Below are 27,565 nucleotides of genomic sequence, written 5' to 3'. Positions count from 1 at the left end.
GAGAGATAAGAAAGCCTTCCTCAGTGATTAATGCAAAGAAATAGAGGAAAACAACAGAATGGGAAAGACTAGAGATCTCTTCAAGAAAATTAAAGATACCATGGGAACATTTCACACAAAGATGGGCTCAATAAAGGACAGAAATGGTATGGACCTAACAGAAGCAGAAGATATTAAGAAGAAGTGGCAAGAATACACAGAAGAACTATACATAAAAGATCTTCACAACCCAGATAACCATGATGGTGTGATCACTCCATCATGAGCTCACCTAGAGCTAAACATCCTGGAATGTGAAGTTCAGTGGGCCTTAGGAGGCATCACTACAAACAAAGCTAGTGGAGGTGATGGAATTCCAGTTGAGCTATTTCAAATCCTAAAAGATGATGCTGTGAAAGTGCTGCACTCAATCCGCCAGCAAATTTGGAAAACTCAACAGTGGCCACTGGAAAAGATCAGTTTTCATTCCAATCCCAAAGAAAGGCAATGCCAAAGAATGCTCAAACTACCACACAATGGCACTCATCTCACACACTAGCAAAGCAATGCTCCAAGTTCTCCAAGCCAGGCTTCAACAGGACATGAACCGTGAACTTCCAGATGTTACAGCTGGATATAGAAAAGGCAGAGGAACCAGAGATCAAATTGCCAACATCTGATGGATCATCAAAAAAGCGAGAAAGTTCCAGAAAAACATCTACTTCTGCTTTATTGACTATGCCAAAGCCTTTGACTGTGTGGATCACAACAAACTGTGGAAAATTCTTTAAGAGATGGGAATACCAGACCACCTGACCTGCTTCTTATAAATCTTCATGCAGGTCAAGAAGCAACAGTTAGAACTGGACATGGAACAACAGACTGGTTCCAAATTGCGAAAGGAGTATGTCAAGGCTGTATATTATCACCCTGCTAATTTAATTTATATGCAATACACCATACACATTTAATTTATATATTGTACACCAGGCACAATGCTGGGCTGGATGAAGCACAAGCAGGGAGAAATCTCAATAACCTCAAATATGCAGATGACACCACCCTTATGGCAGAAAGTGAAGAGGAACTAAAGAGCCTTTTGATGAAAGTGAAAGAGGAGAGTGAAAAAGTTGGCTTAAAACTCAACATTCAGAAAACTAAGATCACAGCATCTGGTCCCATCACTTCATGGCAACTAGACAGGGAAACAATGGAAACAGTGACAGACATTATTTTCTGGGGCTCCAAAATCACTGCAGATGGTGACTGCAGCCATGAAATTAAAAGACGCTTCCACCTAGGAAGAAAAGTTATGACCAACCTAGACAGCATATTAAAAAGCAGAGACATTACTTTGCCAACAAAGGTCCATCTAGTTAAAGTTTTAGTTTTTCCAGTAGTCATGTATGGATGTGAGAGTTGGACTATAAAGAAAGTTGGGCACTGAAGAATTGATGCTTTTGAACTGTGGTGTTGGAGAAGACTTTTGAGAGTCCCTTGGACTGCAAGGAGGTCCAACCAGTCCACCCTAAAGGAAATCGTCCTGAATATTTATTGGAAGGACTGATGCTGGAGCTGAAATGCTAATACTTTGGCTACCTGATGTGAAGAACTAACTCATTTGAAAAGACCCTGCTGCTGGGAATGATTACAGGTGGGAAGAAAAGGGGACGATAGTGGATGAGATGGTTTGATGGTATTACTGACTTGATGGACCTGAGTTTAGTAAGCTCCAGGAGATGGTGATGGACAGGGAGGCCTGGCGTACTGCAGTCCATGGGGCTGCAAAAAGTCAGACATGATTGAGCAACTGAACTGAACTGAACTAAAAGATTCACTGTTTACTTTTGCAAAGGGTGACAAAAGCAGGGAGGGAACTTGGGCAGGGTAATAATTGTAATAATATATTTTTTAAAAAATACGGGCTTCCCTGGTGGCTCAGACAGTATAGAATCCGCCTGCAATTCAGGAGACCTGGGTTCCATCCCTGGTTTGGGAAGATCCCCCGGAGGATGGCATGGCAACCCACTCCAGTATTCTTGGCCTGGAGAATCCCCATGGACAGAGGAACCTGGTGGGCTACAGTCCATGGGGTCATAAAGAGTTGGACACAATTGAGCAAGCAAGCACACATTTTAAAATATAGCTAATTGAAGTGTAATAAAATTTTATTATGTATTATATGTGATGGTAGGTACATGGTTATCTGTTTTTATGTTTTTACTAGTCAATGTGTAATTATATAAATTACAATAAAAATACTTTAGGAATAAAAACTTAACAATTCAAAGTATCTAAGACTCTAAAATGCCCCAGTATACCTGTTACCAAAAATTAAATGGTTTCACAAGGTGCTTAAGTCTACACCCAAAAATGGAAACATGTTCAAACATTAGAGAGTACTGGGAATAAAAGCTAAGCCAAATTCTGAATATACCTTTTCTTTGCCCAAGATGTCTCTTCAGCCTCTCCTTAACTGTACCCTAAATTTGCCATTTTCCTCACTAGGATTACTTCATCCAGATCCCATAAAAGTATAAAAATACAACAGATTCAAAGCACAATGTGCTTCAGTCTTGTAATGAAGTAAAACCAGACATATCTATATTCATGGATAATGCATACATTTCAACTGACTGAATGAAGTTTTTGCTCATTTGAAATTTAAAACCTGGATAAGATGGATCTGCTATATTATGTTTGATATTTTAAATCAGAGAGAGACTCCTTATCTTTTTTAATGATCACTTATGAAATAAATAATGCTTATTAGATTCAAATTCTGTCATAGGACTTCCGTGGTAGTCCAGTGGCTGAGACTCCACAGCCCCAAGGTAGGGGGGCCTCAGTACAATCCCTGGTCAGGTAACTAGATCCCACATGACACAAATAAAGATCCCACATGCCACCACATGGTACAGACAAATATTTTTTAAAAACAAATTATTTTATAAATAAAATGCTTTTTCCCTTTCAAATTCAGGAAAAGAATACCTATGTATTGCATATGCTTACACAATGCAGCAGAAGACTTTAGTAAGTTAAACCTACTTCCTCTTTTTCTGGAATATAGCTAGACTATACTTCCCAGACTCCTTGGCAGTTTATATTATACCTTTATATTATGAGGTATACAAACGTAATATAAAGTTCGGTGTGCCCCGAACTCCCAGGCCTAGCCTAGAAAGAAACCCACTAGCCGTTCTTTGTCCTCTTTCCCTTCTGCAGGATGGATGCATATGACACCAAGACCCTTGGAGATGACAGTAACATGAATGGAATAAGCCTGTGTTCCTGAATCTATACGTGGAGGAAAGTCTCTTATCAACAAGAAATGCCCATATGAATGAGAAAGAAAAAGAATTTCTACTGTATTAAGTCAGTGAGATTTGGGGGTCTATTTGTTATGCAATTAGCGTTACCTTAACTAAAACATGCAAAATCATAAATGGTCTTCCAACTGTCAATGTGAAATGTACTATACTTACAATTTGAGGCTTATAGTATGCTGGACCTAGGGTGCTGTCACCGGCAGGTGGTAAATGTTTTACAATACTGTCATCCTCATTAATATCATAACCGTATGACCGTCCAAAAGGAATTGAAGGAACATAAACACTTCTGGAAACTGTAAGTGCCCTTGACATTTTCTGTTAAAAAAAAAATGATACTATTTACTCAAAGACAAGAGAAGGAATGAATAATAAAATATTAAAATTTACAACAGACAACTATTAAATATTGACCTCATGAGTTTTACAATATAAATCAAAAATGTCTGTAAAAGTAATTTAAAAGAGTGAATTCAAGTCTTCATAATATAAACCAAAATTTAATCAAACTATTATTAAATAGTAACATAACCATAATACAAACCAAACTACTGTTTAAGCCACTATTAGAGGTAAGGAATCTCTCTCACTTGGCTGTTTTTTATCTTGATTAGTAAAGCAAGTATTAGTGATTTCAAAAATGGGCATTAATTTCTACAGTCACATCAACAATCAGCAATTCCAAGTGGAATTGCTATGCAATAATAGTATCTGCCAGGCCAAAACAAACTTTACATTTTTCTGTAACATTTCCTGGCTTCATTCCTTCCCAGCTAAATCATCTTACCAGTGCCCTATTAAAAATCCTAATTTTGCAGACTATGTAGCAAGGAAAATATCTGATATAACGTTAAATGGAAATCAAAAATATAAGTTAAAATTAAATTTTTGACTATAGCTATTTAAATTATGTAATATTATATGTCAGTGTATAAAGTCATATGGCTTCCCAGATGGCTCAGTGATAAAGAACACACTTGCCAATGAAGGAGATGGGGGTTCAATCCCTGGGTGAGGAAGATCCCCTGGAGAAGGAAATGGCAACACTTTCCAGTATTCCTGCCTGGAAAATCCCATGAACAGAGGAACCTGGCGGGCTACATACAGTTCATGGGGACACAAAAGAGTCAAACACAACTTAGTGACGAAAGAACAACTACAATAAAGTCATAGTTTAACACTAAAAAAATTAACAGAATTATCAGTGTTAAGAGTCAGAAGTTTTCAGGTGATTATCTGTTTTTTCAGAATTTCCTTTAATGTAAACTATTTTATAATTTAAATAAAAACAAGAAGGAGTAACATATATTAGAAATATTAGTATAAATATAGGGCCTCTCTGGTGGCTCAGATGGTAAAGAATTCACCTGCAATGCAGGAAACCTGTGTTCAATCCCTGCATTGGGAAGATCCAATGGAGAAGGGAATGGCAGCCCACTTCAGTATTCTTGCCTGGAGAATTCTATGTACAGAGGAGCCTGGCAGGCTACAGTCCATGGGGTCACTAAGAGTCAGATAAGACTGAGCAACTAACACACACATCTGGTATAAGAATATTAAATAAAATACTGGCATTTAAATGATTTAGTCATCTGAAAATTTACTTATTAAAAATATACTGATCCTCTGGAGAGGATATTGCAATCCTATGCTTCAAAACAAACCTCTGCTATAAACCATCTCCAAACTATGCTTTCCCATAATACATCAGTCTTCCTTTAAATTCCTATGGCACTTAATCACATGATCATTCACTTAGCATCTGTCATATTTCATCTTATATTATTAATGATCTATATATTTCTCTCTCACCTAAATTTTAAGCTTATTTATTTCAGGAGTCATGTTTCAATTTTCACTATATTATTAACAGTACTTAACACACCTCTATATACAGATGTAAATCACTATGGCAACTTTTAAAATCTCCTTTACTTCTTGTTCACCTCAGACACTGGAAGAGATTAGACTTTTATCAAAAGCAAAAATGAAGTCAAATGTTAATACAGGTAAAAAACTAAAATTTGTAAACAGAGTATTCATTTAATTATGAACTACATATGGATACTAATAAACCAGATAATTATCACCATAAGGTTTTTTAAATGTACTTATCACATAAAACATTATACCATTTCTACATTATTTTAACTTTAAAAAAAAGTAATTAGGAACAGAAATCAAAATAGCAACATACTGACTGAAGACGCTCTTTAGCCTCCAGAGTTTTCCTGTTCACGACAGCCAATGCTCCAGGATAAGATCGATCATAGCTTGCTGGCCCTGGACCATCTGAAATAAACTTCTTAAAACGCTTTTCCCGGTTTTGTAGACTTTGGCCTCCTTTTATATTACACTAAATTGGACAGGAAAAACATGAATTAAAAGAAACACTTTTAAATCAATATCTATTTGATAAATATTACATATTAATATGAACATTATTAGTTTTAAAACTCAGCCTGAGAAAGTTAAGGCTCTTGACTGAAGACAGTTCTCTAATGAGACATTAATAAGAAAGGATGACAATACAGCTGTCAGTTTTAATGGCAAACTCAAACTAAAATTTGCTGTACTTTGAACACTCAAAAAGAATGCAACACTCAGTTTTAAAACAGATGTCAAAGATAAAGGAATCTCCAAAGTTATGGAGCAAGAATAAAGAGTGCATGTTTGTTTATAGGTCTCTGGAGAATTTAAACCTCTGAAATGAGATTAAATGCTCATACTGCAGGGGGGAAGAAAGCCTTCCAATCTTGTTTAGGATTAATTATTTTCATGAATAACACTTTGGACATTTCCAGGGATGTTTATGCAGTTTTACTGGCAACAGTTTGGTTTTATGCTCAGATTAGTTCTAAACACTGTTTATTGCAGGGAGAGTCCTGGAAGATTCCTTCCAGGACTCTCCATGTCACATATCTGGATTCTCTAGAATCAGAAAGTTATCAACTGGCTAAAAGCCAGCTAATTCAAATAAAATTCCATCATACTAGTTTCAATAAACAGTCACAGATCAGTCATTTCAAAGATGATTCATATTCATAGTTGTTGGCATCTGATTGATCAGATATGTTTTTTTAAGTTATTAATTTACCAACAGACTTTTTCACACGATGTGTTCATGTCAGTTGTTCACAATCACTATTGACTGAGCATATCTCTAGTTTGTACCTTATTAGGCTTTATTCAGAGTTTAAGAAATACACAAAAGAGTTCTTTTGGTAAAAAAAAAAGAGTCAAATTATTCTTAGATACTCAATTCACTACTTGATTACTGATTTAATAAAATCACAATTCCTATGTTTAAAGAATTTGGATCTATAACGGTAGACATTAATGATTTTGTAAAAAATTTAATAAGTTAAATTAAAATATAAAATCATATGAAGAGAAGATCTCCAAATTTTCATTCTTTGACAGCCATTAGTATAGTCTCTAAGATCTGACATTTCAAACTGAATTTGAATTTATATTGAATACTTCAACAGAAGTTTAGATAGCTCTAATCTGATTTTTTTAACTGCATACAAATTAACCAGGGTATGTTTCATATTATTCATAACTACCAATTCTACAAATTTCACAAGAGTTTACAAAGGGAACTTCCATACATCAGATAACTGAGTCAAAATCATATTACCAAGTAATAATACATTTTATATAAACACGTGTGAGAAAGCGGTCTTAGTCTTTCTTGAGAACTATGCTTTGTCTATGTGCTATGGTTATGTGATGAATTATTATATTGTCAGCAATCTCTCAACACTATAGGAGGCACAGTCTCATCTAAAGTGTGAACCCATGCACTGTATCACACATGATAGCCTATCATTCAGCTCTAATGAGGTATATCTCTTCAATCAAAAATAAAACCAAATTTGGAGATCTCTTACTAGGCCTAGTTAATGAAAAATAAGACATAAACTATATAAGCACGGGAAATAGATCCCCATATCTAGAACCATTCTTCTGTGTGTGTGTGTGTGTGTGTGTGTGTGTGTTAGTCACTCAATTACGTTCGACTCTTTGCAGCCCCACGGACTCTACACCACCAGACTCCTCTGTCCATGTGATTCTCCAGGCAAGAATACTGGAGTGGGTTACCAGTTCCTTCTCCGGGGCCATTCTCATGTAGGAAGGAAGGAAATGGTATCTACCTTGCAGAAACAGGTCTAATGCTAGAAGACAACCAGAAAACAGTGAAATTTGTACTGAATTTTTGGAATGGGAATCATCCTAGGAAATAGGATATGAACAAAACAAAGTATGTGACTTAATAGGTTAATTATCAAAGGATCAGAATTGCACTTTGTAAATTTATTTCTTCTGCTTCTTTTATTTTCTTAATTTTCTTTGTGTTCTTTTCTACAAAGCAAATGTCCTTTATGTTCTTTGCTACTTTTCTTTTCCTCTTGAAAAAAATTTACATACTTCAGATATGCTAAAGGAAACGGCTTTGCCTATAACTGGCCAAGAGCTATAAAGGCAAAAATTATGCCCCACCTCCAACTTTAGAATAATCATCACAACCATAGCCAAAGTGAAATGACCATAAGAGGAAGAGAGAAACAGAGAAGACCAAATAGGGGGAAAAAATTTCAACTCCTAAATCTTCTGCCTTCATAAAAGCTTCAACTTTTCTACAAGTATTCTATTGCTACATTTAGCAGTGGAGGCAGGCCCTCACAAATACAACCCACATTTTGGGTTTTTTAACATTTCATTTGAAGTCTTCAAATGATATTTACTAACTGCCCATAGAAAGCAACATTTCAATCTATGCTTCCAAAAGAAAAGTATAAAAATAAATTACCAAATATACCCATTAATTTCCAGTAAGATTACTCCTTTATTATCTAATATATTGTTTACATAACATGTAACCTATGTCACATTACAAACATGTTTCCTATTGTTGTTTAAAATGAAATGACTTTTATTTTTCAAATAGTATGATAAATTCACGCTTCTTGAACTTCTAAAAGTTCTACAAGAATTTAACTTAAAACTCTAAAACTTAATAGCAACTGTGTAAATAAGTAATAAATCATTTTTTAAAGCAAGGAAATCAATATTTTCCAGGCATTTGCTTATAGTTTTAAGGATAAAAGTAGAGAATACTAGAACTTTTTCTTAGATCACCCATTTCACAAAAAAGCACACTTCCTTATTTCTTACTTTTGAAATCCAAGAAATGTACCCAGTTGGGAATAAAATAAAATTTTACTTAAATTGTACTTTATATTACAAGAGAATTGACTAAAATCAGTTTTAAAGTAACACTCCAACATCCTGATAACTATCACATTTGACAAGTTTGAAACCTATATATTATGTATTTTTACTGTATTTCCCTCTTTGAATACTACAATTACATAACAGGCTTAATGAGGGAAATACTGTCAGAACCAGCAAGCCCATAGACCCATGCTGGTCTGGTCTGTAAGCCAGGGAGTGGAAGCAGGAGTGACACTTCTAGTGACTACATCTAATGTCCCACTATTTAATGTTTTGCTTTTTGTGCTCTAGGCTCTAGTTTTCTGGAAATTTTAAGAGTTCGTGGAAAAGCAAGACATGTTCCCCTGAAGTGGAAGTTGAAACCACCAAAGTGATCATTAACGTTCTTTCCTACCAAGCAGAAAACAAAACCAGGAGGTTTGTGTATTGACAGGGGAAATTAATTTTCTGTGCTGACTAGGACAGAAAAACAGGACTAAAGAGTACCAGGAGTGTGGTAGGATGGAAGATGGGACACCATGCAGAGCCTTCTAACTGTCGGTGAAAATGCTAAGAGCAAGTTTATTTAAAGGACAAAAAGCAAGCCTAAGAACCAAGAACTCAGACACCTTAGATCTGAAGTCTATTCATCTCACTAGGCTTAGAACTCCACCAGATAAAGTTCGTGTTAAAGGAACATGGAATGAGTAACGGAAAAATCTTAAGCTATAGCCTTTTGTTCAGTTACAGAAACAGAACAGGTCCTTACCTATATTTCCTTGCTTCATACGTCACTTTTTTTTTTAATTTTCCCTCTATTACTTTCTCCTTTCTATTGTAAAATGGCAACACTAATAATTGTTAAAATTTACTGAAGGCCAACCTTCAGTACTTTTAGGTACTATTCTAAATGCTTATTAATATATTTAATCCTTAGGGAAAAAAAGCCTACCAAATTACTGCCGCTACTTAATAGACGAAGAAACAAAGGCCTGAAGAGACTAAGCGGTTAAGATTAAGTCTCACAGCTACTAAGCAGAGACAGATTTTGAGTCTAGGTAGTCTAGCTCCAGAGCCCACACTCCCAACCACTTCTTTATAAAAGCTCATGTTATATTTACCCTCAAATCTATAAACTGCAGAATAATGAAACAGGAATGTCAAGAACAAGAAGCAGTCTTAATCTAAAGATCCAGGATTCATTTAGCAGTGACATTATAATATCATCTTTACAGGTAGTAGCAAAACACTAATTAAAATATACATAAAATAACTGAACTTTTAAAACTACATATATAGGAAGAAGTGTGTATATGTCGTGTGCATTAGAGAGAGGAGAACTAGGCAATCAAAGCATGAAACGTAATGGAAATCTATTGCTTTTCTCTGTCCAGCATCCCTTCCATTATTTGCTCAAAATAGCATATTTACCACTCTTGGGATAATCAAACCTACTGTATTTTGTGTTTTAAAAAGAACTTCCAAACACAAGAATCCCTGACCTAGGAATCACAGGTGTGGGTCCATAATAAAACCAGACCAGATTTTCCCTACTGAGAATTTTATCTTTAGTGTTGTCAGACATTTAAAAAAAAAGTGGAAGGAATTTATGGAATTACATTATCTAATCTCACATGCTAGTAAAGCAATACTCAAAATTCTCCAAGCCAGGCTTCAGCAATATGTGAAGCGTGAATTTCCTGATGTTCAAGCTGGTTTTACAAAAGGCAGAGGAACCAGAGATCTAATTGCCAACATCCGTTGGATCATGGAAAAAGCAAGAGAGTTTCAGAAAAACATCTATTTCTGCTTTATTGACTATGCCAAAGCCTTTGACTATGTGGATCACAATAAACCATGGAAAATTCTAAAAGAGATGGGCATACCAGACCACCTGACCTGCCTCTTGAGAAATCTGTATGCAGGTCAGGAAGCAACAGTTAGAACTGGACATGGAACAACAGACTGGTTCCAAATAGGAAAAGGAGTATGTCAAGGCTGTATATTGTCACCCTGCTTATTTAACTTATATGCAGAGTACATCATGAGAAACTCTGGACTGGAAGAAACACAAGCTGGAATCAAGATTGCTGGGAGAAATATCAATAACCTCAGATATGCAGATGACACCACCCTTATGGCAGAAAGTGAAGAGGAACTAAAAAGCCTCTTGATGAACGTGAAAGTAGAGAGTGAAAAAGTTGGCTTAAAGCACAACATTCAGAAAACGAAGATCATGGCATCCGGTCCCATCACTTCATGGGAAATAGATGGGGAAACAGTGGAAACAGTGTCAGACTTTACTTTGGGGGCTCCAAAATCACTGCAGATGGTGACTGCAGCCATGAAATTAAAAGACGCTTACTCCTTGGAAGGAAAGTTATGACCAACCTAGATAGCATATTCAAAAGCAGAGACATTACTTTGCCAACAAAGGTCCGTCTAGTCAAGGCTATGGTTTTTCCAGTGGTCATGTATGGATGTGAGAGTTTGACTGTGAAGAAGGCTGAGCGCCGAAGAATTGATGCTTTTGTACTGTGGTGTTGGAGAAGACTCTTGAGAGTCCCTTGGACTACAAGGAGATCCAACCAGTCCATTCTGAAGGAGATCAGACCTGGGATTTCTTTGGAAGGAATGATGCTAAAGCTGAAACTCCAGTACTTTGGCCACCTCATGCGAAGAGTTGACTCATTGGAAAAGACTCTGATGCTGGGAGGGATTGGGGCCAGGAGGAGAAGGGGACGACAGAAGATGAGATGGCTAGATGGCATCACTGACTTGACGGACGTGAGTCTGAGTGAACTCCCGGAGTTGGTGATGGACAGGGAGGCCTGGCATGCTGCGATTCATGGGGTCGCAAAGAGTCAGACACGACTGAGCAACTGAACTGAACTGAACTGAATGGAAGTTTGCCACTGAATAATGCAGAAGTTCTTACTACTGAAATGCCTGGAATTGTCTTAGTCTTATCCTTCTTTACTGCTTCTTTGGTGGCTCAGCTGGTAAAAAATCTGCCTACAATGCGGAAGGCCTGGGTTTGATCCCTGGTTGGGGAAGATCCCCTGGAGAACGCAACGGCTACCCACTCCAGTATTCTGGCCTGGAGAATTCCATGGACAGAGGAGCCTGGCAGGCTATAGTCTATGGGGTCGCAAAGAGTCAGACACGACTGAACAGCTTTCACTTTCATTTTATCCTTCTTGGCAATGGCACCCCACTCCAGTACTCTTGCCTGGAAAATCCCATGGACGGAGGACCCTGGTAAGCTGCAGTCCATGGGGTCGCTGAGGGTTGGACATGACTGAGCAACTTCACTTTCACTTTTCACTTTCATGCATTGGAGAAGGAACTGGCAACCCACTCCAGTGTTTTTGCCTGGAGAATACCAGGGACGGGGGAGCCTGGTGGACTGCCGTCTATGGGGTTACACAGAGTCAGACACGACTGAAGTGACTTAGCAGCAGCAGCAAGACCTGTTTGAACAATTCTTCCTTCAAGTCCATGAGCCAACCAAGTATCTTACCTACAAATTTATTAGAAACCTAGTATCTGTCTTAAAAATTCATTTGATTGCTTGCAACCAAAACCCCATAACTGGTAGAAAACATTGCTATTAAAAAGTCTAATCAAAAATTAAGACATCAGCGATTGGATCTGGGCCTCTAACAGGGGAGATATAGGTCTGCTTGGGTCAGGTAGGACTTACTATGACTGCAAAATGTATGTGAAAAGGGTAAAACTGGATGTTAATGATTATGAAAATACTGGAATTAAAACATTATTTCTGAACATAAATGAACCATTGAAGATTTTCTGGTCCAGACTCTTGAGACAGTACAGACATAGGGGACAGTGGCCATAGCTACAGCTTTAGAGTACAGCCCACAAACCAATTCCTGCACCCTGCTGTCATTCTTATTCTACATTATCTTGACCATCTGTACAACTTTCATGGGCCTTAATAAATTCAGTAGCCCTATTCTCCCACTCAGAAATCTCAAGGACAATGCTTTTGTCCTATAGGTTATATAGACTAATGACAAACACCCACCAGACAATTACCATTGAACACACTTCTTTTTCTCTTATTCTATTGCAAAATACAGATTGAAAGGCGAAAGAAAATGATATGAAGGGAAAATATAATATGGCAAGTGACACATTAGTCTATTAGAGGAAGAAAGCATGATTTTTATTAACTCAGACAATTATAATGACTGCTGTAAATTTACCTGCTTTTCTGAAACATTATAGTGTCCTGGACCTGGAACATCTTTCTCAGTGTTAGAGACGACAGTAAAAGTACTTTTCCTGGCAGTCAAAGACAGGAATGGTGCATAGCCGTCTATAAGTAAAATCATATCATTGGCAGATAAGACAGGATTCTAATGATTTCAGAGAAAAAGCACTCAAAATATGTAAAATCATTTGGTACATCAACTGCTAAGACTATATATTATCAGAACTAATGTCTAGCCACAGAAGTTGTTGCATTTTAAAAGTTCTATGTAAGAGTGGAATTAATATTAATATATATTAAATTAAGAACCTATAGAATTGAACTTACTAAATGAAAGAAAAAATACCTAAAGAAAACAAAAGCTTTTTTTCTTCTAAGCATATTTGGTTGGGATGAAAATGGAAGTTCTATTTAACTGATAAAATATTTTCATCCTCAGAAGATCACAGTTTTATATGTGGGAGAAACCTATTAATTATACAGCTTCCCTGGTGGTTCAGACAGTTAAGAGTCTCCCTACAATGCAATAGACCTGAGTTCGATCCCTGAGTCGAGAAGATACCCTGGAGAAAGAAATGGCAAACTACTCCAGTATTCTTGCCTGGAAAATGCCATGGACAGAGGAGCCTGGCAGGCTATAGTCCATGGGGTCATAAAGAGTTGGACACGACTGAGCAACTAACACTTTCACTTTCATTAATTATACCAAATAGCATATATGAATTTATAGAGAGAGCCTGCTGCTGCTAAGTCGCTTCAGTCGTGTCCGACTCTGTGCGACCCCATAGACAGTAGCCCACCAGGCTCCACAGTCCCTGGGATTCTCCAGGCAAGAACACTGGAGTGTGCTGCCATCTCCTTCTCCAATGCAAAATGAAAAGTGAAAGTGAAGTCGCTCAGTCATGTCCGACTCCCAGCGACCCCATGGACTGCGGCCCACCAGGCTCCTTAAAGTGAGCTTACAGCAAGTAATTAATACAATGTTTCAGAGAGTCGGACACGACTGACTAAAATTTTCAGCTTCACTTCCTTGCTTGGGTACATGTTTGGCACTCAGTATTTCCTGGATACAAGATACAAGCATAAGATTACTGACATCACTGACATACTCAGTAAATGAACTTATTAGACAGACTTAGTCTGCTGAAAGGCTGATAAAAACTTTTTAAGAAATATATCAAGAAAATGAGCACAGTTTAAGTAACACTGATATTCAAGAAAAAATGAGAGAAAACAGAGCAACTATATTCAACAGGTAATAAAAGGATAAAAGTGAGGACTCAAAACTTGTGAAAATCTTGTACACCTAAGGAAAATGTACACTATGAGGATTTATGGCAATAATTTGTACAGTTTAAAAGCTTGCTAATCTGGACTAATAAAATATATTTTTTAAACCAGAAATAATGTTTTTTTGAGGCCTTCACGCATTAAAATGCAACTGAAATCAAGATTTATTTGTGTAAGGTCTGAAGCACAAAAGAGGTGAGAAAAATACATACCTTACTCTTAAAAAGAAACAACCTACTGAAGCATTAAGTGCTAAAATAATTTTAAACAAGTAAGAATATCTGAAGTGCTAAAGCGCCCAGAGGGTCAAAGGAGGGGAAGTTCTCAACAACACTGAGGTGATTCGAAAAAAACTTCATGAATGACGTTAAAACTCTGGGTGTTAATTTAGTGACTGATGGTTTGAATCTGCTGTTAAAAACAAAAGCAAACAAAACCACACAAGGACCACAAGAACAGAAATCTTTAAAAGGAAGTCAAGATCCATTTTAAAAAGACAAGGGTTGTCTGATAGAGCAGAGAAATCCAGTACAGAAGTTGAAAGGTTCCAAAATGGGGTAAGCAACCAAAGAACAAAATACAGATTTCAAATGGAACACACATACAGGCACACACAAACCAAGCTACAGATTATATCAAGGGAACAGTGCAAACAACCAGAGAGTGTTCTTCCAAGAGGCATAGAAATATGTCCTATAAACTGGAGAAAAGTCAATGAAAAGAAATAGATCTTGAAATGCAAAAACGGAATTAGCACAAGAAGCACTATGGTGTCTATTATAAATATTCTTCATATGTTCAACAAGAGAGAAAGATGAACATAAGGATATAAAAAAGACCCAAAGAAAACTTCTGATAGGAAAAGTATACTTGAGATTAGTAACCACTTTTTATTTTATTATGATATTTATAACTACTTTTCTGCAGGTTAACAAGACTTTTTTCAGTTCAGTGATGGAATTCCAGTTGAGCTATTCCAAATCCTGAAAAATGATGCTGTGAAAGTGCTGCACTCAATATGCCAGAAATTTGGAAAACTCAGAGTGGCCACAGGACTGGAAAAGGTCAGTTTTCATTCCAATCCCAAAGAAAGGCAATGCCAAAGAATGCCCAAACTACCGCATAATTGCACTCATCTCACACGCTAGTAAAGTAATGCTCAAAATTCTCCAAGCCAGGCTTCAGCAATACGTGAACCGTGAACTTCCAGATGTTCAAGCTGGTTTTAGAAAAGGCAGAGGAACCAGAGATCAAATTGCCAACATCCACTGGATCATGGAAAAAGCAAGAGAGTTCCAAAAAAACATCTACTTCTGCTTTATTGACTATGCCAAAGCCTTTGACTGTGTGGATCACAATAAACTGTGGAAAATTCTGAAAGAGATGGGAATACCAGACCACCTGACCTGCCTCTTGAGAAACCTATATGCAGGTCAGGAAGCAACAGTTAGAACTGGACATGGAACAACAGACTGGTTCCAAATAGGAAAAGGAGTACGTCAAGGCTGTATATTGTCACCCTGCTTATTTAACTTCTATGCAGAGTACATCATGAGAAACGCTGGGCTGGAAGAAGCACAAGCTGGAATCAAGATTGCTGGGAGAAATATCAATAACCTCAGATATGCAGATGACCACCACCCTTATGGCAGAAAGTGAAGAGGAACTAAAGAGCCTCTTGATGAAAGTGAAAGAGGAGACTGAAAAAGTTGGCTTAAAGCTCAACATTCAGAAAACAAAGATCATGGCATCCGGTCCCATCACTTCATGGGAAATAGATGGGGAAACAGTGGAAACAGTGTCAGACTTTATTTTGGGGGGCTCCAAAATCACTGCAGATAGTGACTGCAGCCATGAAATTAAAAGACGCTTACTCCTTGGAAGGAAAGTTATGACCAACCTAGATAGCATATTCAAAAGCAGAGACATTACTTTGCCAACAAAGGTCCGTCTAGTCAAGGCTATGGTTTTTCCTGTGGTCATGTATGGATGTGAGAGTTGAACTGTGAAGAAAGCTGAGCGCCAAAGAATTGATGCTTTTGAACTGTGGTGTTAAAGAAGACTCTTGAGAGTCCCTTGGACTGCAAGGAGATCCAACCAGTCCATTCTAAAGGAGATCAGCCCTGGGTGTTCTTTGGAAGGAATGATGCTAAAGCTGAAACTCCAGTACTTTGGCCACCTCATGCGAAGAGTTGACTCATTGGAAAAGACTCTGATGCTGGGAGGAATTAGGGACAGGAGGAGAAGGGGATGACAGAGGATGAGATGGCTGGATGGCATCACTGACTCAATGGACGTGAGTTTGAGTGAACTCCGGGAGTTGGTGATAGACACGGAGGCCTGGCGTGCTACGATTCATGGGGTCGAAAAGAGTCGGACACAACTGAGTGACTGAACTGAACTGAATCACTTTAAAAAATAATTGTTTTAAGCAAAAATAATTTTGATTTATTGTGGCATTATAGTATATGTAACGGAGAAGGCAATGGCACCCCACTCCAGTACTCTTGCCTGGAGAATCCCATGGATGGAGGAGCCTGGTGGGCTGCAGTCCATGGGGTTGCTAAGAGTCAGATACGACTGAGCGACTTCACTTTCACTTTTCACTTTCATGCATTGGAGAAGGAAATGGCAACCCACTCCTGTGTTCTTGCCTGGAGAATCCCAGGGACGGGGGAGCCTGGTGGGTTGCTGTCTATGGGGTCGCACAGAGTTGGACACAACTGAAGTGACTTAGCAGCAGCATAGTATATGTAAATAGAAAATATTTAGCCACAATAGCACAGAGAATGAGGTAAGGAAAACAGAAGATGTATGGCTCATATACTGTACATGAAGTGGTACAATATTATTTGAAGTTAGACAATGTTAAGTTAGAGATGTATACTGTAAACACTAGTGGAACCACTAAAAAATAAAAGAAAGCTACAGCTAGTAAACCAGTAGTAGAGATAAAAACAAAAGTACCTTTTTTAAAACTCAAATCATTCAACTATGGCAGGGAAAGAAGCAAAGGGTAACAAAGAGCAGATGAGAAAAATAGCTAGCAAATTCTAAGAGAGTAAATTTAAACACAACAATATTGATAACAAAATTAAATGGAAAATGTCTAAACATCCCAATTAAAAGAGATTGTCAGACTTGATAAAAAAGCAACATCTAACTTCAGGGTGTCTATAGGAAACCCTCTTAAAACATAAGACACAGAGATGAAAGGATGAGATACATCCATGCATCGAAAAAACCTGGTGTGACTAAATTAAAATCAACAAGGCAGATTTCAGAACAACAAATACCAGGAATAAGAGACATTTCATTATGTTAAAGAGATCATTTCATCAATAGGATTCAACGATCCATTAAGAAAGGCGAGAAGTAACTGCCAAAAAAATTAGAATAGTGCTTACCAGTAGGGGAGAAGGTAAGGGTTATGAATGAAAAAGAAAATTTTGCAATGCCATATTTCTTTGAGTATTCACTTTTTAAGTTGTATGTTTACATTTTATGTGATTTTCTGTATAAGTATTTCATCTCACAATTAAAGGTATATATTTTTTTAATTTAGGTGTATACAGACACTGGGATAATATGAGACAGATATGAAAATGAAGAAAGCTAAGCTCAGGGGTAGTTCTGAGGCAGCTGTCTCAAAACATGGCAGAGATTCTAAATGAATCTATCTAAAGAAATATAAAATGAATTGCAAAATACTGAAATTCATATAAAACTGGGGGAACCTCCAATAGCCCATGTGCTCAAAAGAGACAGTGCTCCTAAAATCTTCACTGAAGTTTCCCAAAATTAATCACATAAAATCTTTCATCAATAGGTTAAAAGTTTACATAACATATTGAGCTCAAGTAAAATCACAAGAAAATTAAAACGTTTTTACTAATAAGCTCCATAAGAAAGGAAGATTTTCTGCTTTATTTATAATTATATGCCTCTTTACCTATGGTTTACAGTTATGGTGACACACTGCCTCAGTTGGCCCAGGACACAGGACTGGAAGTGCTGAAATCAGGACATTCCCAGACAAACCAGGATGGTTTGTCTCCCTATCATACTGTCCTGCACACTAAACAATAAATGTAGAATTAATAGATGATACTCTAAACTACACCTTTAGTCATTCATTCAGCAACACTAAATGCTTTATTATGTGTCAGAGAGAGGCAATGAGAGTGCAATAACGAATAAGCTAAAACCCTGGCCTCAACTAGAGGGAAAGCCAGACAAATAAACAAATACTTAGATTACAAACAGTGTTGCCAATAATTAAGGTATAAAATATAGGAGTAGAGGGTTCTGGCATATTAGGGTTGGTGAAATGAAAAATAAAAAGTTTCATTTGAGACATAGAATATATTGACATGTGAAGTTCCAACAATAAATGATAAATCAAACTGTCAGGTAGAAAGAAGAAATGAAGAATGTAGGAGGATAAGATTTGAGAAGAATAAGTTCAATTTGAGATGTATTAAGTTTGAGGCACCAATAGCAGAAAATAAATCAGACTGGCATAAAGCAATAAAAGTCAGTCTATTTTCTGAGAAAGAAGGTGAGCAGCTGGGGGATGGAGTACAAGTTCTATAGCCACAATTACAGACACAAAGCAAGCAGGGCGTTCTTCACATAAAAGCAATAACTAGAACTTTGAAACATACTCATCTTCAGGGATATCAACATTTAAAGCAATCACATTTTTTAATATAAACTTAAATACAGATCAATTGCATTCCCTCAAGTGGTCTCCTGAATTCTGAATGGCTAATAAGATAAAGTCATTATTGTTGGCATAAGCACATAGGCAGGAGTTTAAGTCCATGGAGAGCTCATGCTTCTACGGCAGATTAAACTAACAGCTTCCCTATAAAAAAAGAAATTTGGCAAAAAATATATTAACAGCCAGCATTATCCAGTTCAGATAACTAATAGAGAACCAATACAGATAACTAATACATTTTAACATGGGGTACCATATATTATGTAAATAAAGATCAGAAAACAATGAAATATTCCTTAGCACAATAATGCCAGGAGCTGTCCATTATTAAAGGGACTATGTTTTTATCATATTTTACTAGGCTGGTCATTTATGGCAAAGATTTGCTTTAATGAGATAAGATTTCCTTGCTTCTCAGATAATTCACAAGAAAATCAGGAGCAGCTCTCACTAATCTGGATCTGGAATATCCATTATCTCTTCCAGACATGAAATCTGAATCATGAAATCAGTCCTATTCCTTTCAGGCTGCAAATACTGGGTAGAAAAGAGTATCCCTGATTAGCTGGACAAAAGTCGAGGCAATGAAGTTTGCAAATTAATGTGGAAAGAATTTCCTGAGGGAAATATGAAGACAATACACTAGAGGACTGACCAAGCAGGGTACAGTAAGCAAAGAATGGTAATGAGGAGAGAAAGGCTGGAAATAAAGAATATCTGCACTGTTCTGAAGTTTTAAGACTCTAAGTTTTTTCTCTTTTTGTGTAATTCAAGGTAACAAGTAAATTACATAAAGTTCCCAACATTTCCTACATCATACTCTACAAAATTCACCTGACCCTTAAATAACTGTGTGTACTTCTCTATAGCCCAGTGTTACTGATCTCAAAGAAGTGAAAAGCAGAATGTACCTAGGAAAGAGGTAACAGCTACTTTTAATTACCTTGCCAGGGAATCTGGTAGAAAAATGACTAAAGAAATGCCTATGCCCTCTATTGATTACTATTATTAGCATGTCTGCCGAGTACTGCTAAAACAGGATTCCATATGATGCAGTTGCTCCAAGTTCCCATGAATGGAATTTCCTAGCTTCCTTCATAGGTCAACAAGGCACAATTCTATAAAGCAGTAAAAGGACCTTGCAAACCCTAGTTACTTATCTCCAATCAGAGTTCACACAAAGAAGAATTAAAAACTCTTATAACCTGACACATGTAACTCATCAGATTTTTCAAACTTTACTTCAAGAAATTACTGTTTTGCTATTTTTTTTTAACTAAGCACTTAGGTATTAGGGTATTGAGCAAAAAACTGAGACTAATACAGTGGAGATCTTGGTTATTGACCTCAAAAATCTCACATTTTAGTGCAGCAGCCGGGTAAGTAAACACGTAATTACAATACAGTACCAAAGTCCTTTGAGCTATTAAGGAGTCAAAGAAGAAAGACCTGGGACTGAGTGGAGTCAGAGAAAAACTTCACCTGGGGCTCAAGACGTAAGTAGTAATTAGCCAAGTAAGGAAAGAAGAGAGAACATACCCAGCAAAGGTATCAGCAGGTACAAAGGAATGGAGGTGAGTGAGCATGAATTTACAGATAATGCAAGGCTGGAATTGCTAATGTGTTGGTTAGCTGTTGGTGGAGGTGTAGATCACATTAGACATAAAACAGACATTGTTAGAGACTGAAATAGAGGGAAACGAGAAATATTTTATTGACAAAAGTGTTAGTCACTCAGTTGTGTCCAACTTTTTGCCAACCCCATGGACTGTAGCCCACTAGGCTCCTCTGTCCATGGAATTCTCCAGACAAGAATACTGGAGTGGGTTGCCATTCTCTTCTCCAGGGGATCTTCCCAACCCAGGGAACAAATCCAGGTCTCGTGCATTGCAGGCAGATTCTTTACCATCAGAGCCACCAGGGAAGCCCTTGTTTCAGAATAAAAATAACAAATACCAAATTAAGTCAAGGGCAATTAAATGACGAAAGGGAACTAGTTTGAGAGATAAAGATAAGAAAGAATCAATAGGTCCTAAGATCAATGAGAGTGATTAGAGGGGAAAAAAAGGAGTCTACAGTAATTTCAAAGCTTAAAGTTTCTAATTGACTGATAGGGAATTTTTTTTCAAAGGGCCCAGTAATTCTGGGGAAACTGGTAAGTTCAGACACTTTAGGTAGAGATGCCTAAAAAAAGTAAAAGACCTTATCAAAAGAAAGCTCATCTTAGAGATATGAAACACCTGTATCACAGGAGTCATCAGAATATAGATAGCAGGTGAAGCTGTGGATTTGAATGAGAAAGTAAACATGAGAAAACAAGCAAATGATGGAAAGTACAGTATATAAACATGTAAAAGTATTTAGAAATACCTTATAATAAAAATCTTTAAAGAAGATTATAGAGTATTGGTTTGAGAGGGGAAAATGATACTTTGATTCAGCATTTAACAAATGTTTACTGTGTCCAAACCATGTACCAGGCACTGTTACAACAGTTAGGAAAAGAACCAGCAAAAAGATGTTACAGACGCCAGGGAAAGAAGTATCTCTAAAAAAAAGAGTGGTAAGTTGTGTCAAAATAAAATAAAGATAGAAAAGTGTAAGCATTTTGGGTGGTCATTGGTGGCTAATAAATCGGTAGGGAGGTAATGCTTTTAACTCAGCTGCATTAAATAAAGATGCATCATAAGCTCCAAAAACACTGATATTAATATCAGAAGCTGAAAGGCAGTAAAATTCAAGATTAAAACAATGACAAAAGACAAATTAGTACTCCAAAGAAACCTAAATCAACCTACCATCCTAATCTCATCAATCATGTCAATGGAATAATGGATCCTAGCACTTATTCAAAAATACAGGAATTGTGTGGGAATAGGGAAAATGTAGGCTAAAAAGGAAAAAAGTTTAATTTGGATGGTATCAAGCCCCACAAAAAATCAGATTAGAAAAAACAGAAAGAAAATTATGTTACTTTTTAAAAGTTACCCCATCCACTAACTACAAACAAATGAGAGCAAATAATTACTTAAATTATCCATTCCCATTTCACCTCTCAACGAGTAAAGCTCTTCTTAAGGAAAGTGGGATAAAGAGCTCTCATTAAGTAAGTTCTAGTAGATGGTGATGGTCAGATAGAAGGCATCTACATGAAAAAAAAAGATATTCCAAAACAAATATAAAAGTATTATCTTAGTAAATGTTTCTAGGAAAGGTGTGTGAGGCAGGCAGGATTACAAAGAAGAGACAGAAGGTGGTAAGAAGCACACCAGTGATTTGGAGACTCATATAATAAACAGAACATTTCATGCAAAAGTGAAGTCACTCAGTTGTATCTGACTCTTTGCAATCACATGGACTGTAGCCCACCAGGCTCCTTGGTCCACGGGATTTTCCAGGCATGAATACTGGAGTGGGTTGCCATTTCCTTCTCCACGGGATCTTCCCAACCCAGGGTCGAACCCAGCCAGGTCTCCCGAAGTGTAGGCAGACGCTTTACTGTCTGAACTACTGGGCACAATAAAGGACAGAAATGGTATGGACCTAACAGAAGCAGAAGCTATTAAGAAGAGGTGGCAAGAATACACACAAGAACTATACAAAAAAGATCTACATGACCCAGATAATCACAATGGTGTGATCACTCACCTAGAGCCAGACAATCTGGAATGCAAAGTCAAGTGGGCCTTAGGAATATCACTACAAACAAAGCTAGTGGAGGTGATTGAATTCCAGTTGAGATATTTCAAATCCTAAAAGATGATGCTGTGAAAGTGCTGCCCTCAATATGCCAGCAAATTTGGAAAACTCAGAGTGGCCACAGGACTGGAAAAGGTCAGTTTCCATTTCAATCCCAAAGAAAGGCAATGCCAAAGAATGCTCAAACTACTGCAAAATTGCACTCATCTCACACGCTAGCGAAGTAATGTTCAAAAATCTCCAAGCCAGGCTTCAATAGGACATGAATCGTGAACTTCCAGATGTTCAAGCTGGTTTTAGAAAAGGCAGAGGAACCAGAGATCAAACTGGTAATATCCGCTGGATCATCAAAAAAGCAAGAGAGTTCCAGAAAAACATCTACTTCTGCTTTATTGACTATGCCAAAGCCTTCGATTGTGTGGATCACAACAAACTCTGGAAAATCCTTAAAGAGATGGGAATACCAGACCACCTGACCTGCCTCTTGAGAAACCTATATGCAGGTCAGGAAGCAACAGTTAGAACTGGACATGGAACAACAGACTGGTTCCAAATAGGAAAAGGAGTACGTCAAGGCTGTATACTGTCACCCTACTTATTTAACTTATACGCAGAGTACATCATGAAAAACGCTGGGCTGGATGAAGTACAAGCTGAAATCAAGATTGCCGGGAGAAATATCAATAACCTCAGATATGCAGATGACCACCACCCTTATGGCAGAAAGTGAAGAGGAACTCAAAAGCCTCTTGATGAAAGTGAAAGAGGAGAGTGAAAAAGTTGGCTTAAAATTCAACATTCAGAAAACGAAGATCATGGCATCCAATCCCATCACTTCATGGGCAAATAGATGAGGAAGCAGTGGAAACAGTGACAGACTTTAGTTTGGGGGGCTCCAAAATCACTGCAGATGGTGACTGCAGCCATGAAATTAAAAGATGTTTGCTCCTTGGAAGAAAAGTTATGACCAACCTAGACAGAATATTAAAAACCAGAGACATTGCCAACAAAGGTCCATCTAGTCAAGGCTATGGTTTTTCCAGTAGTCATGTATGGATGTGAGAGTTGGACTATAAAGAAAGCTGAGCATCAAGGAATTGATGCTTTTGAAGTATGATGTTGGAGAGGACTCTTAAGAGTCCCTTGGACTGCAAGGAGATCCAACCAGACCATCCTAAAGGAAATCAGTCCTGAATATTCATTGGAAGGACTGATGCTGAAGCTGATACTCCAATACTTTGGCCACCTGATGCAAAGAACTGACTCATTAGAAAAGACCCTGATGCTGGAAAAGATTGAAGGCAGGAGGAGAAGGAAACCACAGAGGATGAGATGGTTGAATGTCATCACCGACTCAATAGACATGAGTTGGAGTAAATTCCGGGAGTTGTGGATAGACAAGGAGGCCTGGCATGCTGCAGTCCATAGGGTCGCAAAGAGGCGGACACGACTGAACAACTGAACTGAACTGATAGTCAACTGGGACAGGGAAATCAAAATCCCAGATCGAATCTGCAGCATTTAAACTAAGATGTAGAAAACCACTGTAAAATCAAAAAGGCTTACTGGTCTAGTGAAATGGGAAAAATTAGTTTATCATCTGTAAAAACAGGGATAGAATTTTCACGGCTTACTTCATGTTCTGTTATACCTATGGAGTTGTACTATAGTGTTTAACTCAGGCACACATGAGCGGGGCAGACTGAAAGTGAGGCGCCTGTCACAAATGCTTGCCTTTCTCTCCATCTTACCTGTTGCCTGCTGCTTCAGGTAAGGAACCTGGTAAGATCCAGGACCCACACGATCCTCAGTGCTGCCACCTTCAGCCAGTCTAAGCACACGGGGAGCCCGGTCATACATAATGGCGTGAGGGGAGGGGTGCGCGGCTGCAAAGGCATTAAGAACAGAGCAGCTAGAAGAAAGGGTGGAGCAAAAAGTCGTCAACCAACTTAGAAGGCCCGGGAAGAATTTCTGTAAATGGAGGAGCTAGCGCAGGGGCTATCGCCCCACCTGCTGATTGGTGTCAGATTTCTCCCAGGCGACTTCTAGCCTCATGGAAAACTTGAAAACAGTGTAACCAGACATAAGACTTCCCACAGAATCGTCGGTTCACCAACCGAGACCTGAAGCCGCTCCAAGGAACGAGGTTAAGTACTAGGCGTCCGCCCCCGTGCTTCCGGCCCTGCCTCCGCCCATTTCTCGCCTACCGGAAGTCTCTGGACGAAAGGTTGAGGCGCTTTTCTCGAGCCGAGCCCTGGGAGCATGCGCACCGAGCCCTAAGCTTCCCGACTCGCTGCGCCCGGCGCTTTTGGCTTTCTAAAGTAAAGAACATACTCGAACCCCCGCGATATTCTTACTTTTCTAATTACATTGGATCCTGACTCGTCAGAAAACCTCTAGAAAACGGATTAGGAGTTAGGGCTCATTTGATTGTGATCCATTTTCCCTTTAAGTCAGTGCGGCTGGGAAAGAGACTACCAAAAACTGTGAAATAAAAGTCTTACTACGAAAAGAAACGATTCTGTGCCCACACTCCCACCACAACTATACTCGCACCCCAGGGGGAAAGAAAGCACTTCTCACTTTATCCCAGATATAGTCCACACTGTGGCTCAGAAAAACCCAGAAGGTGGTGATGACAGAAACAGAAAACCCGGGGAAGAAGAAAAAACTCACCAACCGACGCAATGCAAATGCAGGTAACTGAAAGGTGCATCTGTTGTTAGATACCAAGCAACAGCAGCAGACTCATTACTCTGTTCATAAAGTAAAACAGAGGCGTTAAGAAAGCGCAGCTCCGTACAAGGCGTTTCAGCGTCTCAAGAATGTATCTGTAGTACCTTTTTTCCTACTCAATAACCTGAATAATTATTTACTCACTAAAAAAACACTGGCATATACTATCGGTTCAGTATCATGCTAGATTGTGGGGACCCAAAGATATAAGAAAGTCTTCATCAAGTCTTCTATATCTTATAGAGAAAGAGACGTGTGTAATCCATAACGAGAGATGGATAAAATGATTTTTTTTTTAATTTTCAGCACTTTAGATACCGCCCCTTCCTACTAAGAAACTGATTCTTATCAGTCAGTCAGTTGCTCAGTCGTGTCCGACTTTTTGTGACCCCCATGGACTGCAGCATGCCAGGCTTCCTGTCCATCACCAACTACGGAAGCTTGCTCAAACTCATGTCCAAGGAGTGGGTGATACCATCAAACCATCTCATCATCTGTTGTCCTCTATGGTGACCCCAAAAAGCAAATTCAGGTCCAGGCCATTTTGCTGTGGCACTGGTGCCGGCTCTCACCTCCTGATTTTTCTGGTCTGCACAGTCTACATTACTCTTGCCTGCGGTAAGGGTTTGCTGTTGAAAATGGAAGTGTCAAAGGAGGCTTTTCTACTTCCTGTCTGGATTTTATTTTTGTCCACTGGCGCCAACCTAGTTTAGACAAAAGGAGCTCTTTATAGGGTCTATCGAAGCTTGTTTACGTATCTCCAAAGGGGATTTTGTAACCTTAGGACCTGTGTACCAACTAGGAATGAGCTTCCCAAGTGGCGCTAGTGGTAAAGAACCTGTCTGTCTGCAGGACAGGTAAGAGATGCAGGTTTGATCCCTGTTTGGGAAGATTTCCCTAGAAAAGGGCATGGCAACCCACTCCAGTATTCTTGCCTGGAGAATCCCAAGGACAGAGGAGCCTGGGGGGCTACAGTCCACAGGGTCACAAAGAGTCTGACACGACTGAAGCGACTTAGCACACACCCACCAGCTAGGAATACAGAATTTATATCTTGCTGCCACCTCAGTGTGTGGTCTTTCCTCAAATACCTCACAGAGAGGGATAGCTGATCAGTGGCAAGACTAGCATTTCAAAGTCTTGTCAATCAGTCAGTCAGTTCAGTCGCTCCGACTCTGCGACCCCATGAATCGCAGCACACCAGGCCTCCCTGTCCATCACAAACTCCCCAAGTTCACTCAGACTCATGTCCATCGAGTCAGTGATGCCATCCAGCCATCTGATCTCTGTCCTCCCCTTCTCGTCCTGCCCCCAATCCCTCCCAGCATCAGAGTCTTTTCCAATGAGTCAGCTCTTCACATGAGGTGGCCAAAGTACTGGAGTTTCAGCTTCAGCATCATTCCTTCCAAAGAAATCCTAGGGCTGATCTTCTTCAGAATAGACTGGTTGGATCTCCATGCAGTCTAAGGGACTCTCAAGAGTCTTCGCCAACACCACAGTTCAAAAGCATCAATTCTTCGGTGCTCAGCCTTCTTCACAGTCCAACGCTCACATCCATACATGACCACAGGAAAAACTATAGTGAGATCCTATTTAAATATTTGTGGTCAGGTCTATTTTAAATATGATACCACTGAGGTACAGCATCTAGAGTCTTCCAAATTTTGTAACATTTGGTCGCTGAGAATTCTGTATTCCTAACAAAACACTTTTCTTTGAAAAGTTTTTAGTGTGAAAATCCTTTATCTATTTCCTTGATTACTGTGCCTGTTCTAACTTCCCCAGCTTTTATTTCCACCTTATGGTTCAGTAACCAGAATAGTACAAAGTATTTAAGAATTGGAAGATACTTTTAAAATGAGAACACCAAACCTTTTTACTTATTTCTCAGTGTGGTAAATATTTCTGAAATAGTTTAGAATGAGTGTGCTGCTAAAAAAAAAAAAAAAAGAATGAGTGTGCTGCTACAATGTCAACATTGAATTATAATTATATATGAATACAAAATAATTTGATTCAGCATTCCTCAGTTCCTACAAAATAGTTTTAATGCTAATCAACCACACTGTATTAACATTACTGTAGTAAGATATGGAAACTGTCTTTGAATTCAGGTTTATTTGACTGTAAAATTTGGGTTCTTTCCATTTCTCCATACTGGCTTCCACAACAATAAACTTTAAAATGAAGCTTGGGAGTGGGAACTCTGCTTTAAGTAGCATTAAATACCATATAAATATAAAAACTGAATTGTTTTTGAAATTAATTTCTTCACCTCATGATGGTTTTCCATTTTTTTCTATTGTTTTGCTTTTTGTTAAAAAAAAAATCAAGCAATAGTAA

General features: G+C 38.2%; 1 protein-coding gene across 5 annotated transcripts in view; it reads right to left on the bottom strand.

Annotated features, from left to right (window-relative positions):
• STPG2 (sperm tail PG-rich repeat containing 2) overlaps positions 1-24,666 on the bottom strand; it is a 625,295-nt gene extending 600,629 nt beyond the window's left edge. The window contains exons 1-4 of one of the 5 annotated variants that reach the window (XM_070791177.1): positions 24,238-24,666; positions 12,764-12,876; positions 5,509-5,667; positions 3,468-3,629 (exon numbers count right to left, since the gene is read on the bottom strand). In XM_070791177.1, coding sequence (XP_070647278.1) covers positions 3,468-3,629; positions 5,509-5,667; positions 12,764-12,876; positions 24,238-24,346 — 543 coding nt within the window. In that variant the 5' untranslated portion in view covers positions 24,347-24,666. The remainder of the gene's footprint in view (positions 1-3,467; positions 3,630-5,508; positions 5,668-12,763; positions 12,877-24,237) is intronic. The other 4 variants (XM_070791176.1, XM_070791178.1, XM_070791180.1 and 1 more) reach the window with 4 other exon arrangements.
• Between the last annotated feature and the right edge of the window lie 2,899 nt (positions 24,667-27,565).

This window comes from Bos indicus, chromosome 6 (genome assembly GCF_029378745.1).
Source record: "Bos indicus isolate NIAB-ARS_2022 breed Sahiwal x Tharparkar chromosome 6, NIAB-ARS_B.indTharparkar_mat_pri_1.0, whole genome shotgun sequence".
In the NCBI taxonomy this organism is placed as follows: domain Eukaryota; kingdom Metazoa; phylum Chordata; class Mammalia; order Artiodactyla; family Bovidae; genus Bos; species Bos indicus.
The sequence above is the reverse complement of the archived record's forward strand: the minus strand, read 5'-3'. Positions and strand labels throughout refer to the sequence as shown.